This window comes from Podarcis liolepis, assembly GCF_965112155.1.
Source record: "Podarcis liolepis genome assembly, chromosome: 13".
Taxonomy (NCBI): domain Eukaryota; kingdom Metazoa; phylum Chordata; class Lepidosauria; order Squamata; family Lacertidae; genus Podarcis; species Podarcis liolepis.
In genome coordinates this window covers 16,340,758-16,357,925 of record NC_139573.1, presented here as the reverse complement: position 1 = coordinate 16,357,925, position 17,168 = coordinate 16,340,758, and the positions used below count along the sequence as shown (strand labels likewise).

Genomic DNA, 17,168 nt, shown 5'->3' with positions numbered 1-17,168 from the left:
TGTTTATGCCACCCATCTGACTGGGATTACCCTGGGCGGCTTCTAACAAATTAAAACACAGTAAGACATCAAACATTTAAAACTTCCCTATACAGAATTTAGGGACATTGGGGGGAAAATACAACACTCCCCACTCCCAAATAACAAACTTAACTTAGCCCAAGCTAAAATACTTTACCAACACTCTTTGTCCCCCAGAAGAGATGTTGCTCAAGGCACCTGTCAGGAAAGTGCAAACTTTTCTTTAAAAATTTTTTTTTAATTAAATATATTTTAGTTTACAAAAGTATGTGCATTGTCTCTTTTTTTCAGGTCGTCAAGTCTTTTCTGTAGATCAGTAACATTCCATGTGCGATATTAGTGCTGTATAGAGCATAACATTAGGGGAGGGAGGGGGGATGGGGTGGTAAAACTAGGAAAGCGCAAACTGAAAAGGTGAATGAAAAGGGGCAGAGAAACAAATATAAAATAGTCTCCTGAGAAAGGTTCATTCCAACCTTGATTTTATATTTGATTGGCATTTTATCCAATCTAATTGCTCAGTTTGGTTGGCACTGTGCCCATTTCTTATGCATCCATTACTTTAGAAGTAATGTTTTCTTTAAAAAATGGAAAGCTTTCCACATTGGGAGTAAAAAAGATAGCAGCAGAAAATTGTGTGCTTTGGATTCTTTCTCTCTGACTTCAATGGGCTCTTTAAAAAAGAGCAATCAGTGCATAAGCCACCGTTTTCTAAATATTCAGAAATAGGCAGATCTTTCCAAGCTCATTGCCTTAGCTCTTCCAGACAGTAGAGGAATAACTTATGCATTAAATCTATTTTTTCCAGCACCGTGTTGACCAGGCTCTCCACAAACTCCTGTGCATCATTCATCTGACTCAGGCATAAACACTCGCCCTTCGTGAGAAGACGGTTCTCTTCTGCTATATTCAGGAATGCCTCTCGGTTTCTTTGAAGAGCAAAATCTTCCGTTAACTTCCCTTTAGACTTCTTTATACGATCAGCAGGCTTTTCAGCAGAAAGCAGAGATTCCAAACAAATGGAGCTGAGAATCAAGGGGAAGCAACATTACAACACACACAAAATATATCTGTTTTCCAGGGCCTCCCACCTGTCAATCACCTGAAATCACAATAAGATTATCTTACTGCCCTTTCAGCAGCCTGTATCATCCAAACCACACAGGCAAAGACACAGAGGTGTTGCTTTCAGCAGGTGGCTGCATCTTGGCCTTCCCCACACCTGATGTCAAGCACAACGTTACGGGGGAGGGGGGAGAAATCTGAGGGCTCCCTTGGACAAAAAAAAAGGACACCAGCCAGGAATACCAGAGCAAAACAGCAGCCAGTAGGCTTGGTCTTTATTGAAGACTGTCGCGATAGGACTCCCACCTGCCACAAGGTGGAACAAGATGGAAGCCCAGAACAAAAGAGCCCCCAAACTTTTATTAGCTGCTAATCCCCATGTTACACCCCCCCCAAACTACGTCACTCATACATCATGGTTTCATCATGAAAGGGGAGGTCTGGTGGCAGTAATCTGAGCATCCTGGACCCTGCCCCATGGTTCTCCTTGCCCTCCACCAAACACCCATCAAGTGTAACAAAAAGATATTTACATTTCCCTGTTTCCCAACCAAGTTAATCACACCCTTTTGTCTTCATCTGGGTTTGTCATTTCTGAAATGGCTACCTGTCTGGCACTCAGGTATCAGGATGCCAGGGATTATCACTCAGGCAGAGGGGCTGCTGAGTAGCTGAGCTCACATGTCTATATGCATTTCTGAAGTTTTCCCGGTGAGCCAGTACATAGATACATTTATCAGTGAATTGTTACATTTGGTATTGAGAGAGAACAGAAGAAGAAGGTGGACATCCAGTCCTGGTGTAAACATGGCCCCTAGCGTGGTCCTCCAGCAAAAACTGGGCAATACTGGGCAATGCCTCAGCTCATCACTTGAGCACAGAAATTACCCTTTGGTAGCTGTTCTTGAAGAAGCGCCTCTCTCCGAATCCTCTTTTGTCTCCATGGTACAGGGCATGGCACAGTCCACTTCCGACCAAGGGCGCTTTATTCCACTCTGATGTCCGGCCTGGTCCTGAGCAACCCTTAAAGGGAGGACTTTTGCTAGAAATCAAACGCAGAGAAAGAGCTTTATTTAATCAACCCAATGGCATATCTGCCCTGGGGAAACAGACCAATTACGTGCTCACCAGCAACAGCCGGTGGGGACTCTGTTTATGAGGAGAGTGGCTTCTCTGCCCTCTGAACCAACAGCAAAAGCCATGGTGGTTGTTAAGAGATTGATTCAAAATGTTGGTTATTAGTTGGGACCTAATAGCAAGGTCCCAACTAAAGAATAATGGCAACTTAAACTGATGGAATATGCGCAGTTTGCGGACCTAACATACAAAATAAGAGAACAAGAAGAATATACATTTAAAGAAGATTGGAAAATGTTTATTAAGATAAATTCAACAGTGTAAATAAGTTTTGATGGATGGAATAATGGAATACTGAATGGTCTGGTTTATATAAAATATGCAGGGATTTATGTTATGCAAAATGAACCATGGAAAGAGAAGAAGGGAAGTTTTGGATATTTTAAAAGTTGTTTAGATGAATATTCTAAATTGTAAAACAGAAAATTTAATAAATATTATATTATATTAATTATATTATATTATATTATATTATATTATATTATATTATATTATATTATATTATAATATATTATTACAAACACACACACACACACACACACACACACACACACACACACACAATGTTGGTTATTACTCCCTAGCTCAACTCATTTGGCTCCTTCACTGTTGACATCTAGTTAACATCGTCCTGTTCAAATGTGCTTTTGGTACACAGAACTGAGATTGGTATTATATTATTATTATTATTATTATTATTACTACTGTATTTATATCCCACCAAGGAGCTCAAGGTGTGGTTCTCCTCCTCCCCATTTTATCCTCAAAACAACCCTATGAAGTAGGTTAGGCTGACAGTCTGTGACTGGCCCAAGCTCACCCTGTGAGCTTCATGGCTGAGTAGAGATTTGAACCCAGGTCTCCTAGGTCCTCGTCCGACACTCTAACCATTATACCACAACGGTCTGTTGGCCCCATTTATCCTGAGCTTCTTTTGTTTCCTTATTTTCTGTTGCAGTAATCTTTTTTTTTTAATTGTTCCATTTAAAAAAAATAATCTTGCCAGGCACCTCAGGCCTACACTTTGAGGAACAGAAAGGCGTGATAAATTTATTGGCACATTACTGCTACCTAGTGGATGGTTGAGAATACATTGGCGGAAATAACTGGCAGAATCCGAGACCAGGGAGAAGAGTCGGTGGAAGAAGATTGGAAGAAATTTAAAGACTATTTACAGAAATATTGCAAAATTAATGAATGTTAGAATGATGTCAGAATGAAGTTAAGTGGTTTAAGCAGCAATGTTATAAAGATGTATGTCAAAATGGATTGTTAACAGGTGAGAATCCAAAGTTATAATATATTATGTTAAAGGACTAAGATAAAAACAAAGAGGGAAATTGCTGAATTAACTAACTGAATTGGAATACAAAAAAGGGAGGTATGAGGAGGTCAGGGAAACAAGGAAATGAATGTAAGGTATGGAAAGACTGATGTATTTTTTAAAGTGTTTTTTATCCTTTTTTGTATTTTGTATTTTTTTATTTTTTCTTTTGTCTTTCTCTTTTCTTCTTTTCTTTTTTTAATTCATGTAATTCTTTTCTTTGAAACCTTAATAAATATCATTTTTTTAAAAAAAGAGAGAATACAAAACTGATACGTAACATGGTTTTACTACCTTTTGCCAAACTATCCTGAACTTCACGAACAGCAGTCTCAATGTGCGGCATGTAGCAGGCATAGATTTCCTCCATCTCCTGGCTGCAGACTGAGCAAAGTTGAAAAGTAAACAAAAGAACGACACACTTTTCCCGCACAGCTCTGACAGGGTTTTCTATGCATTCAAAATGGCACTAGGGTCAGTCCCACAGGCACAAGGAAAGCCCCAAAGCACTTATAAATTCACTCACGGAGTCACATTTGTGTGCTTTGACTTCTGACATTAAGTCAGGGTCACCGGGGCTCAGCTCCAAAATCTGTTTTCAGTGCCTGGGTTTATCTAATGAACAAGAGGACCTTTGAAAATGTGCCATCTGCCACAACACTTTCCCCTCCAGAAGTGCATTTCTTTTGTCTCACAAGTTCTGGGGTTAAAGAAGGGCTTTTGAATCAGAAGACTCAACTTTTGAAGAGGCTTGAGGTCTAGCACCTTTAAAATAATAATAATAATAAGGACTGATAGTCAGGGGCAGAGGTGAGAAGAGGTCACGTTTACCCTGGAAGGATGGTCTTTGGGCCTTTTCTTTCTGCCAGCACCTTTTCATTAGGCTGATCAGATTTTCCAGTTTCTCCACCTCGTGTATCTTCCCCTCCAGCTCCCGGGTGTTTGGCCTTTGATTCTCTTGGATTTGCATTCTGAAGATGGAGTTGTCTCTCTGAGGGTTGGCTAAGCAGGAATGGATATTGAGGCATTCAACAGAACATTTCCAAGACATATCGCTTGACAGTGTCATAAGCAGGGGTGAGAAACCTTTGCCACATCAGGCCTCACTATTTGGCCCACCGTCCTATAGGTGATGCAGCAAATGGGGATTGCAACCACCAACTGGCTAATTGCTGGAGCCTGCATGTTGCCATGCACAGTGCTTTGAACGCTCCAACCACCAGCTGATCACATGGGCAAAAATGGGCCACCTGATCACAGGTGATTGACAGGCTGGCAGCCCCACCCCATTTGTTCCACTTGGGCCATGGGGTGGGGATAAGAGATAAGAATCCGGCACACCAGCCAGATCCAGTTCCCCTCCCCTGGCCTCAAGGCAACTTTAATTGCACAAGCCTTCTTTTCCCAGTACAGTGGTACCTCGGGTTAAGAACCTAATTCGTTCCGGAGGGCCGTTCTTAACCTGAAACTGTTCTTAACCTGAAGCACCACTTTAGCTAATGGGGCCTCCTGCTGCTGCCGCGCTGCCAGAGCACGATTTCTGCTCTCATCCTGAAGCAAAGTTCTTAACCCGAGGTACTATTTCTGGGTTAGCAGAGTCTGTAACCTGAAACGTATGTAACCTGAAGCATATGTAACCCGAGGTACCACTGTATGTGCTTGACTCCCTGCCACAAGATGCTGTAGACGCCATTGGAAGAGTGCCCATTTTTCTCTTGTGTTGGCTTCCCAGGGCACAACTGCATTGAATACATATTCTCTCTAATTCAGACAGGCAGAAATAAGCCATAGGCAGAAAGAGCACAACTCACATGGATACGGTTCCTTGCCGGTTAGCACTGAGAACATGAGGATCCCATAGCTGAAAAGAAAAAAGCAAGTTGATTAAAAGCCCCTCCCAACTTCAACTGAGATCTTCCCTCTTCCTGTGGGACAGCAATATCAGTGGTCCCATGCCGTTTCCCATCTCCGGGGCTTCTACATTATCCTGTACTATAGGTTAGTCAGCAGAAGGAATGCCGCAAGAGGAAGGTTAACCAATGTCACCCTCACTGCCTTCATTCATTCACACAAGAAGCAGCCTTAGCAATCTGGTGCCCTCCAGAGTACAAATGCTACAAGCTCCATGCTGGGGCTGATGGGAATTGTAGTCCCAACGGCATCAGGTTGTGCAAGAGTATCTGACCCACAATGTGCTCCAAAGACAGGGACGTAAGGAGAGCCTTTCTGGATCAAGCCAATGGCCCGTCTAGTTGAGCATCTGTCATGCTAACCTTTTCCCAATTCTATAGTGCTCATGCAATTGCGCCAACCCCCTTGTGCCCCACAGCAGACACTTCTGTCCACCTGTAGACATCTGTGGCTGGGTCTGGCTTGTAGGACTCGGCAAAGGCTTCGGGGGGCATGTATTCGAGGGTCCCGCCAGATACTTCTGTGCTTTCAGAGGTGAGAGGGGAACGCTGAGCCGTCCCAAACTTGGACAAGCCAAAATCAGCCACCTGAATGGGGGAAACAAGGCAAAACAGTTAAGGGAACTCCCAACTGGGACAACATAGGAAGCTGCCTCCTGCCAGGTCAGACTATTGGTCCATCTGGCCCAGTCATGTTCACATTGACTGGCAGCAGGAGCTGTCCAGAGCTTCAGAACAGGGACATTGCCAATCCTACCTGGAGATGCTGGCGACTGAACTGCAGGTGCTCTGCCTCTGAGCGACAGCTCCTTCCCAAGGTATTGACTTACCTGCACTTTGTCCTCTTTAGGATTACTAACCACGGTGCCACTCCACAAGCAACTGGGTTTTGCACCACTGCTCTGCACAGCAGGCAGACTCTCATCACTGGGGGAGAAGGGTGCAGGATCCCCTATTCTGGTCTCCAAGCAGAAGACGCTCATAAAGAAACTTTATATTACATAATTGAAAAGTATCAGAAGACTAATAGTTGGGTGGGAGAGCTGGAATTTTTTTTACATCTGGCAGCCAATGTGCCACTCTGGTTTCAGATAGTACATGGGTAGACGAGTCCTAAAAGCCCAGGACACAAATTTTCACAGCCCTCTAGCAGTTGTGGTGGCTCATTTACCAGAACTAATGTACAGTGGTACCTCGGGTTACAGACGCTTCAGGTTGCATACGCGTCAGGTTACAGACTCTGCTAACCCAGAAATAGTACCTCAGGTTAAGAACTTTGCTTCAGGATGAGAACAGAAATCGTGCTCCGGCAGCACGGTGGCAGCAGGAGGCCCCATTAGCTAAAGTGGTGCTTCAGGTTAAGAACGGACCTCCAGAACGAATTAAGTTCTTAAGCCGAGGTACCACTGTAGTGTTCACTCTGGAGGTGTATACTTGATTCTGAGCAAACAAAACCTCCTAGAGCAAAATATATACATCAGTATGACACCCCCGCAAATATCATAGAATTGTAGAGTTGGAAGGGACCCCAAGAGTCATCTAGTCCACCACCTGCAATCATGACCATAAACCCTTCATTTAATGATATGAGACTCTGCTAGGCCACAGCCTCATTTTTTTTTTTTTACTTATAATATGCAATATTTCTAATACTTCTAATACTAATATTTCTCTTTGTTTTAAGGCAAGTGGCGTAAGGAACAAAAGTTGAGCGTATCATGAGGCTGAAACATCATCACTGTGGAAAGTAGAGATTGCTGGTGTTTGCGTCAGAGAAATCACAAATAATGTCCATGAAGAGGGAACATGAATTGGCTGATGCTATGACTGACCCTGCAGTGGCACAGTTTTTAATGGGACTTGTGTTTGTTATGCCAGAAACATTCAAATGAGTGTTTAAGTATTCCAAAGTATGAAGGCTACATTTCAATGGCAAAGAATCTTGCCATTTTTTTTTGCTGAATATTGCAAGCTTCCAACAACTGTTAGGAATTTGGATCCATTGTACGATGGATGCGGTCATTTGCAACGGCACCGTGAACATGCAAGCTGCAAGAGCACATGGTCTGGTGCGGACTTGCTTCAGGAGGAGTTAGCAGGAAGCTCAAGAGGCCTGCTTACAACCAAGAACACATTTCAGAATCTCAGCAACTTACAAGCGCTCCATGACATGGTCGCCTGGAGTCACTCAGCCGATAGAGAAAAACTTTCCCAGAAGCAGAAAGGGAGCACTGACATTGACTGGTCCCAATTAAAAAGAGAGAGGGAGAGTATGGCTCACCTTCACATTCAGAACTTCATCCAGCAGGATGTTGCTGGGCTTGAGATCCAGGTGGAACCGCGGAGGATGGAGGCAGTGCAGGAAGTCTATCCCCAGGGCTACCTGGTAGAGGATGCGGATTCGCAGGGGCCAGGGCAAGGCACTGGACAGCAAGCCAGACAAGTTGCCGTTCTCCACATACTCCATCACTAGGCCCACTTCATTTCCCTTTTCGTAGAGACCATAAAGACGAGGGATGGGGGCGAAAGATGCCTCATCCATGAAGCGGGCTTCAGTCAGGGCTTGCTGTCGGATGCAGGACACATTTCCACTGGGTGCATTGGTGCTGGAGGGTGAAAGAGAGTCCATGGTGAGGGTCGAAGGAAAAGTTACCATGTTGAGACATGGACTCATTGAATGATGAACCCAAGATGGGATTGCCTAATCAGAAGGTCTCAAGAGCTCCTGAGTCTGTCAAGAGCTGGTCTGAGTAGGTTGGGAGGAGATATGGAAAGCTGTCTCACATCAAGTCAGATCAATGGTCCACTTAACTCAGTACAGCCGAGACCAGCCTTCACCAACCCATTTCCCACCAGATTTTTTGGACTAAAATTCTTATCAGTTGCAGCCAACATCTGGAGGGAACCAGGGTTCGTGAAGGCCAGTCTACACTGACTAGCAATGGCTCTTCCAAGGTCTCAGGTAGGGCTCTCTCCCGGCCTGACCTAGACAGACAGCTCTTCCTCCATGAACTGCATGAATAAGGAGCATTAGCTACAAAATTCTGAACATGGAACCAAGATGTCAGCAGTCTAATTTGGCCTGCCCTTGGGGTTTCCTTTGAAGGATCCAGGAAACAACCTGGTACCATCCAAAGAAGTCACAACATACATTCCCAAGCCCTTAAAATTCTTTGCCGCATTGCTGAAGGCAGAGAGTCTGGGATTTGGGACCTTGTGGGTGCAAGATAGAGGCCCTACCACATCTGTATAACCAATTCAAGGTTAGACTACTGCAATGTGCTATATGTAGGGCTGCCTCTGAAGACGGTTCAGATACTTCAGCAAGTGCAGAATTCAGAGGCCAGGTTGCTCACCGGAGCAAAACGGTTTGAGCTTATTAAACCAATCCTCGTCCGACTGCACTTGGCTACCTATTCATTTCTGGGCCCAATTCAAAGTGCTGGTTTTGACCTATAAAACCTTTAACAGCTCAGGACCGCAATACCTCAAGGCCCGCCTCTTTCCATATGAACCTACCCGGACCCTGAGATCATCTTCAGATGCCCTTCTTCATGTGCCTCCTCCTCGAGAGATCCGGAGGGTGGCAACAATCCGTCTGTGGAATGCTCTCCCCAGGGAAGTTCACCTGGTGGGTGCCTTCATTATATACCTTTAGGCACCAGGTAAAAACATTCCTTTCTAACCAGCCCTTTGGTTGACCTGATCGACATCCTGTACCCTTTTAAAATGCAGCTCTTTTGGGGGGTATTACTGGGTTATTGTTTTTACTTTGACTTTATATATTGTGATCTTTTATGTGAACCACCCTGAGACCTCTAGGTATAGGGCAGTATATAAATTCTAATTCTAATTTTAATTCTAATTCTAATAATAATTCCACCCTCAACCACACACCCAACCACCAGCTTTACCGGTGGAAAATCTTCACCGCCACAATCCCCTTTTCTTTGTGCTGAGCTCGGAAGACGGTTCCAAAGCCCCCTCTGCCGATGTGTTGCAAGTTCTCCAAGCAGTTCTGGGGGATCCTCTCGTGGAACATCTCCAGACCAGGCATCCTTTTTGAAGGAGCATGTGCCCCGAACGAGGTCACTCCATTCTGACTTGTGCACAAAGCAGATCTTAAGGAGGGTGAAGGAGAGGAGAGAAGACCATTTACATATGTTAAGATATAGCATGAAAACAAGTGTGTGATGTGCCGGGTAGACTAGTGAGTTGGAGCAGGGGAAACCTGAGTTCAAATCCCTCCTCAATTTAGCAACTCTACTCAAGCCAAAGAGGTCTACCATCTTGTTGCCACCAGTAGCCACCTAAATGCCAGCAGGAAGCTCTAGCAGATGATGCACTTTCACAGCATTCTTCCCTGGTATTTGGCGATATGCTGTCACCGCAAAGCTAAACCATCATGGCTAGCAGCTTGTTGCAAATGAATGAGCCTATCCCATTGGATGGCCATCATCTTAATGTTAAGATAAGCTAATGGCCTTTGCCACATTCTGTGACAGTAAGCTCCACAAAATCGGTTGTCTGAAGATGCCCTTTTATCTCTCCTGACATCTCTACCGACACTCAAATTTCCCTGGGTTGCCCCTTCAAATCCCACCTGAAAAATCCATCTTTCCCACAAAGATTATGGCAGTCGGCATGCCCTGCTGTAAATAACCTTAAAAAGGTTTAAATGAAATGGATGCACATTCTTATTCCATACTCTCCCATCCCAGCTATGCCACATGTATTAAATTATAGATTGTAAGTCCCTCTTGGCCTCCGTAAATTATCATGCGTACTGAGGGTGCTATACAAGCCCAAATTAAGAACTGCATTTTGTCTATCCACTTTCTCCACAGTGCAAAAGCACCAGGAGAGAGAATGGCAGACGCCTGAGCTACAGCTTTGTTGTAGGCATAGTCTTTAACAAGGTGTGATGATTGACAACTCTTTAACTCATTGCTTAAGCACAGAGATCACCTTTCGGCGGCTCCTCCTGATGAATCTTCTCTCCCCAGATCTTCCTCTTCAATTACAGGTACATCTCCTGCTAGCACATGGGAGAACTCATTTCTTAAATTCTGGAAATTTGCAGCTGCCTCTGGAAATCTCATGATTGCAGGTGACCCTCCTGAGAGAAATTGAGAGAGTGCAGAGATAAACCAGACTTACAGTGCCATCCTAACCGGTCTGCTCAGAAGTAGATCCTACTGAATTCAGTGGGCCTCCCTCTAAAGTTAGAGGAGTTAGGATTGCAGCCTTACTTGAACGATGGCCTATCTCTCCATACTTCTGGTGTGTGCTAGAGTAAGCTGGTTAATATGTTTCGGATATACACTTAGTACACTCAAGTCTCCTTATGAGGCTGAACACTCTGCTTTTGACTAAACACATGTTGTAAACTTTTATGCTGTAATGTAGACTTAAATGGACTTGAGTCTGTAGGGCTGCAAAGTTGATGAGGTTCCCCCTCTTCATTGCTTTATACAGCCCCCAAAATATGTACAGCAAGGAGCACAACTGAACACTGCCCACTGTCTATCCCCAAAATACACTTCTTCTTTTTTAGGTTTTGCTTTTCATTTTCATACATTAGGTCTGCAACTTATGCTCACTTTACTTATGTGATCTCAACCTTATGCAGGTGTGTGGGGGGATAAATAAATGGAAGGGGGGGAAGCAGCCATTCCCTGCTCTCAGTTTATTTATTCTTCCCCCCACCTGCACCCCCCCGGGCTTTCCCGCTGTGGAGAGGTTTTTTTTTTAGTCTTCTGCCTTGCCTGCTAGCCTCTGGGAAGGAGGCAAAACCTTCTCAGAGCCCAGTAAGCAGCAAAAAGAAAGGAAGGATACAGGGAGAGCTATGGAAGTGACAGTATTCCAGAAAGAGCATTGTAATTCAAGACTATTGCCCTTCCTAAGCACTTTATCGAATAATGTTTTTCCTCAGGAACACACTTGACCTTAAACATCTCTGTAAAAAAACCAGAAAACACTTTTGCAAGGCTTTCATCCTATCCAAAGTCGTTTGAGAGAAGGCCCCATTAAACTGAGCAGATTTATCTCAAAGTAAGTAGGTGGCGCTGTGGGTTAAACCACAGAGCCTAGGGCCTGCCAATCAGAAGGTCGGCGGTTTGAATCCCCACGACAAGGTGAGCCCCCGTTGCTCGGTCCCAGCTCCTGCCAACCTAGCAGTTCAAAAGCACATCAAAGTGCAAGTAGATAAATAGGTACCGCTCCAGCAGGAAGGTAAACGGTGTTTCTGTGTGCTGCTCTGGTTCGCCAGAAGTGGCTTAGTCATGCTGGCCACATGACCTGGAAGCTGTACGCCGGCTCCCTCGGCCAGTAAAGTGAGATGAGCGCCGCAACCCCAGAGTCAGTCACGACTGGACCTAATGGTCAGGGGTCCCTTTACCTTTTTAAGTATGCACAAATAGTGCTGCTAAGCTGTCCAAACCACAAATGCACCATGAGAAACATTAGAAGTGCAGCGGCCTAGCACAAAAATGTTTCACTTCTGTCCAATTGTTCCAAACAGCTGACGGAAGCCGTATATAATGAAAGTGTTTAATTTTTTCAAAAACGTCCCTACTAGACACTCCAAATAGGACTCATTTTAAGTCTGAACACTTCTGACAAAGGCATGTGCTGAATAACTGGCTATTTAAAAGTAGAACTGTGTCTTACCAGTTATAGCCAAAGGGTTTAATTGGTCAATGTCTTCAACTTCTTCATTTTCTTGTCCATTCTCAATCATTCTCTTTCTGATGCGTTTTCTGCCATCAACCATTTCGATTGAAGTGGATACACACTTGAAATCTCCTGCCCCAAGAGCATCAAATGATGCAGAGAGCGTGAGAGAGAATGAAATAAGACCCCCTTGTCTCAAATGGCGAAGCGAAGGAAAATCCCTCCCAAAGGAAGGAAATCTACAGGAGGCTCCATTTCTGTTTCCACACTGCCATTGTCCATGACCACACCAGCCATCGAGGTGGCCTGGGGAACAACAAAAATTATAATGAAAACACTCTCTATAGACATCATTAAGGTGGGTCTAAAAAAATTAAATCCTTCCCAAAATTAGGATTTCCCCCCCTACACTGGTACTATGAAACAAAATCAAGGGGGAGGTGAGGGGAAAACAAATATGAAAAATACTGAATCAGAGGCTGTTGGTGTATTGTAATAAAGAGTTCTGATGCACCTGGACCAGGTAAGAAACAAAAACTCCTCCTTTCTCCGAAACTCTGAAAGATCCTCTTTCAGATGAGATGCTCTGGACTACCAAGAATAGTCTTCCTTCACCTCTCAGACTTCCCACACCCAGCTCAGTGTGCACCCAGGACTCCGCTCTCCTTACCATCATTCTCTGTGATAGCGAGAAGATTCCTCTCCAGATCTCTTTGGTTGATGGATTTCAGCACTGTGAGGACCACCCTCCACAGCATAATGCTCATTGTAGTAGCCAAGCAGCAGCTGGGTCAGGTCAATGGGATCTGCCTTCTCCAATCGCCCTCTGGGGATGTTGCTGTAGCCCTCCTTGATTGGGAGTGAGTTGAGATAGTACTTGAATTTCCTCAAATTGTAATTTGCCAAGTTCTCCAGGGTGCCCAAAAGACGGCTGTGCGTGGTCTTCGCCACTGTACTCCTTCTGCAACAAAATGGCAAAGCAGAAGAAATGTCAAAGTTAGGCAGAAAGGGGAACAGTCTCAGTCTACTGCAAAACCAACAACTCTGTGTGATGCTGGCTGGAGATAAAGGGCATGATGTCAGCATGAAACCTACACTTTCTCAAGCTTTCTATCCCCAGGGATATGCCAACAACTAAATAGCGGCAGATTGAGGCAGAATTCACTGTAATTAGCATGCTATTACCGGCATTATATCTATTCCAGCTTCAAAAATGACGAAATTATTTGCTGCTGCATTTTCCTTGCGGCTCAGTTTCCATCAGATAGGTATCTGCTCTGTATTGTGACAGCGTCCCCGTTTTAGGCAGAATTTGCAGATCCAGAGGGTTATTATAGCCAACGCTAGTCTCAATGGGTCAAAACAGGCCCATAGAAACTCATGGATATAATTAATTTAGGTTTGGAAATTACAATAGGTTTACTCTGAGTAGAACTTAGTTGAATATAGCCCAGTGATTCTAAGTGAAGAAAGTTATTCTTTTCTATTTTCTTTTCTGTCTCACCTCCACGTGCCTCTCAAAGTATTTTTACCCATCTCCTATAATTTCTTCTCCAATTCCCATTTCACACTCAGCTTGCGCCTTATTCTACTTAATACAAAACACCAACAGAGAGGGACAGTGTTGCAGCGGTAGCTGAGGTGTAAGTGTGGCATGGAGCAAGGAGCGCAATAAAGTTGTGTGGTTCTTGGCAACAAGAACCGTCCATTGCTTAAGCACTGAGATTACCTCCTGGTGTTTTTTTCTGACGAAACCTTTCCTGCCATATTGTCTTTTGTCTCTACCAAATGAGATAACTCTCCATCCAACACTTCAGTAACCTTGATTTTTAAGTTCTTGCAACTGGCAACGGCCTCTGTCTCTCCGATGGTTGCAGATGATCCTGTTGATAGGAAAAAAAGCCTTACTCAAGAATATTTACTGTGCAGGTAGATACTCACAGAAAACAAATTCAGTGCCCAATGCCCACACAAGATTGCTTTTCACCTGCAATCATGTAATATAAAAAGGAAGTGGGGGAAAAAAAAGATAATCTCAGCAGGTGGAAAACTTAATCCCCCGGCAATTAACGTGAAAACTGGTATCATTAGTGCAAATGAGCTGTTTATAAATACTTTACCTTAGCTGCCATTTGAAGTCTTTCCAAAATGTTCCAATGAAATGCTCAAATTGGTGTTCATTCAACATTTATGTTAAACATCTGCATTTACTAACTAGTTATTTAAAAGGAGAAACCACTTCTTACCATTTATAGCTAAAGTATTTGATTGGTCAACTTCAACTTCTACTCTTTCTTGTCCATTTTCAACCATCCTCCTTCTAGTAATGCTTTTGCCACTGACTGTTTTGGTTCTGGTCGATGCAAACTTGAAGTCTCCCATCCCACAGCTGTCAAATGAAGTGAAGAGCCGGAGAGAGAAGGAAGGATCTCTCAAAGAACGAAGTGAAGCAACATCTCTCTCAAAGGGAGGATGCGCTCTTCCACCAATGTTTCTGATTTCTCGCTGCCATTGCCTCAGACCAAAGCAGCCATCGAGGAGGGCTGGGAACATTAGAAGAAAAGTTCACATCGAAAAGGGTCTCCGATTAAAAAAACCAAACAGCAGCACAGAATTCCCCCTGTAGGAACTGCTGGATTATAATCCATAAGAAAAAAACTTATAAATAAAATTATTAATAAAAGTATTCTTAAAAGTATTTAATAAAATTATTCTTAAAAGTATTTAATAAAATTGTTAATAAAATTTTTTTTAAAGTATTTAATAAAATTGTTAATAAAATTATTTTTTAAAGTATTTAATAAAACTGTTAATAAAATTATTAATAAAAATAAAAATGTGGAGATTATAGAACAAAATTAATCTGGTAGGTGAAGTGAAAGAAAGGTTAAGTCCTATGCAAGCCTGTTGACTTAGGAGTTTTTATCCACCTTCACCTGCAGCAAGGAAGAGGGATACACCTGGGCCAGGTACAATCCCCAAACTCTCCTGCTTTTAGCCTGTCCCACTTTCAGACGAGATGATCTGGACTCACCAGAGCAGATTTCCCCCCCCCCACGACCCCCACCCGGCCCACTGTGCTTCTGCGACCCCCCCGCCCCTCTCCTTACCACCACCGCCTTTGACTCGCAGGAGCTTCTCCCGCAGGTCTCTCCGGTTGATGCATCCCAGAACCTTGAGCGTCACCTCCACAGCGCCATCCTCGGCGTAGTAGCCGAGCAGCAGGCGGCACAGGTCCAAGCGATCCGCCTTCTGCAGCCGCCCCTTGGGGATGCTACTATAGCCCTCCTCGGCCGGGAGCGCGTTCAGATGGAACTTGAATTGCTTCAGATCGTACTCCTTCAAGTCCTCCAGGGCGTCCGTCAGGCGGTCGCGGACGGTCCTCTTCCTCTCCTCCGCCATCGCGTTCTCTCCTTCCCCGAGGAGAAAGGGAGCAAAGAGAAGTCCGGCTCCGCTGCTAAACCTGCCCCCGACGGCTGCGGGGGGAGGGGGAGAGAAGGCAGCAGCTTGAAACCCCGCCGTGGGCCAAAGGCGGCGGGTGGAGCGCCGTCTGCTAAAGGCAAGGATCCGCTTTCGCTTTCAGTTCCCTCCTCCCCCCTCCCTCTGTCCCGGAAGGATAAAAGTGAAGCGGGGTGGCAGTGGTGTAAACCGAGGAAGAAATCGGGCCACCAGGCAAGCCGGTGCAGCAGGAAGCGGAACGGCGGATTTGGGCAGCGAGGCGGCGAGTTGAAGGAGACGGGCTTTCTTCTTGTTGCAGCCTGGAAATCCAAAGCAGGCTTAGCCCCCCAGCGGCTAACCCCGTCGTATAAACCACGGACTACATCGCAGGGTTGTTGTACTTTCCCATACCCTCCGACATTTCTCCGATGGAAATGGAGACATACTAAGGACGTGGGTGGCACTGTGGGTTAAACCACAGAGCCTAGGGCTTGCCAGTCAGGTCGGCGGTTCAAATCCCCTCGACGGAGTGAGCTCCCGTTGCTCGGTCCCTGCTCCTGCCAACCTAGCAGTTTGAAAGCACCTCAAAGTGCAAGTAGATAAATAGGTACCGCTCTGGCAGGAAGGTAAACAGCATTTCTGTACGCTGCTCTGGTTCGCCAGAAGAGGCTTAGTCATGCTGGCCACATGACCCGGAAATTGTACGCTGGCTCCCTTGCAGTGGCGTTGCGTGGGTTGTCAGCACCCGGGGCAAGGCAAGTAATTTGCGCCCCCTAACCCGTGGATTTGCGCCCCCTAACCCCCAGATGTTGCGCCCGGTGCGGCCGGCCCCCCCTGCACCCCCCACGCTACGCCACTGCTCCCTTGGCCAATAAAGCAAGATGAGCGCCGCAACGCCAGAGTCGATTATGACTGGACCTAATGGTCAGGGGTCCCTTTACCTTTAAGGAAAAGCGGGACATTCCCAGATCAAATCAGAAACTGGGACAGAATTCTGTAAATTTAGGGCTGTCCCTGGAAAACAGGGACACTTGCAGGGTCTGCTTTCTTCTCACTTCCCACCCAGTTGCTGGACGCTGGGCTGAGCTGCAGGACTGTCATTGCCACTTTGTTTCTATGGCCACTGGCAGGGGAATTTTTTTAATGGTAAAACAGGAAACATTTCTTACATTGACACCCAAATTCCTTCGAAGAATCCTGAGGGCTTTACTTACTGAGTTTGATTTTGGTTGTGGCTGATGGGAGTTGTGGTCCAACACATCTGGAAGGCACCAAGTGGACAAAGGCTGGTCTGGAACCTACAGTATGTACTTGGGAGACTGTATCTCCCGGTGTTTGTGTCGGGGGTTAAGCAACAGCTCTTGCAATGTTACTTGAACCAGTGGAGGGCGACAGTGGCGTAGCGTGGGGGGTGCCAGGGGTGCCGGCCGCACCGGGCGCAACATCTGCGGGGGGCGCGAGTCCAGAGGGAAGGGACAAGTTCCTTCCTCCGCCGGGCTCCCCGCCGCCACCGCCAGCCTTGCGCCCTAGCACGCGCGCGCCCCCCACCGCCGCTGCGGCTGCGCTCCGCAGACTGGCCATTTTATTTGGCTTTGAAA

General features: G+C 45.4%; 1 protein-coding gene across 3 annotated transcripts; it reads right to left on the bottom strand.

The window, feature by feature from the left end:
* Positions 1–238: 238 nt before the first annotated feature.
* Positions 239–16,188, bottom strand: LOC310691146 (receptor-interacting serine/threonine-protein kinase 2-like). 3 transcript variants are annotated; one of them, XM_083470766.1, is made up of 14 exons: positions 15,243–16,188; positions 14,379–14,675; positions 13,862–14,015; positions 12,803–13,093; positions 12,130–12,438; positions 10,426–10,573; positions 9,372–9,578; positions 7,739–8,063; positions 5,894–6,045; positions 5,359–5,408; positions 4,379–4,549; positions 3,842–3,931; positions 1,975–2,128; positions 239–1,046 (listed from the first exon to the last, which is right to left on the bottom strand). In XM_083470766.1, the coding sequence occupies exons 4-14, from the start codon at positions 12,897–12,899 to the stop codon at positions 767–769; spliced, it is 1,983 nt and encodes a 660-aa protein (XP_083326892.1). In that variant the 5' UTR covers positions 12,900–13,093; positions 13,862–14,015; positions 14,379–14,675; positions 15,243–16,188; the 3' UTR covers positions 239–766. The 3 variants fall into 3 exon arrangements, with proteins under 3 accessions (XP_083326892.1, XP_083326891.1, XP_083326893.1); XM_083470765.1 differs by having other exon boundaries at positions 10,426–10,576; positions 15,243–16,187; XM_083470767.1 differs by lacking the exon at positions 3,842–3,931 and having other exon boundaries at positions 10,426–10,576.
* Between the last annotated feature and the right edge of the window lie 980 nt (positions 16,189–17,168).

Bases quoted from the DNA above. Each gene is read 5' to 3' on its own strand.
- LOC310691146 (XM_083470765.1), bottom strand. From the start codon at position 12,899: ATGAGCATTATGCTGTGGAGGGTGGTCCTCACAGTGCTGAAATCCATC. The intron at 9,579-10,425 runs GTGATCTCTGTG...ACCCTCCTTAAG, and splicing joins TCAGGAGGAGCCGCCGAAAG to ATCTGCTTTGTGCACAAGTC. The intron at 4,550-5,358 runs GTGAGTTGTGCT...ATTCCTGCTTAG, and splicing joins CGGCAAGGAACCGTATCCAT to CCAACCCTCAGAGAGACAAC.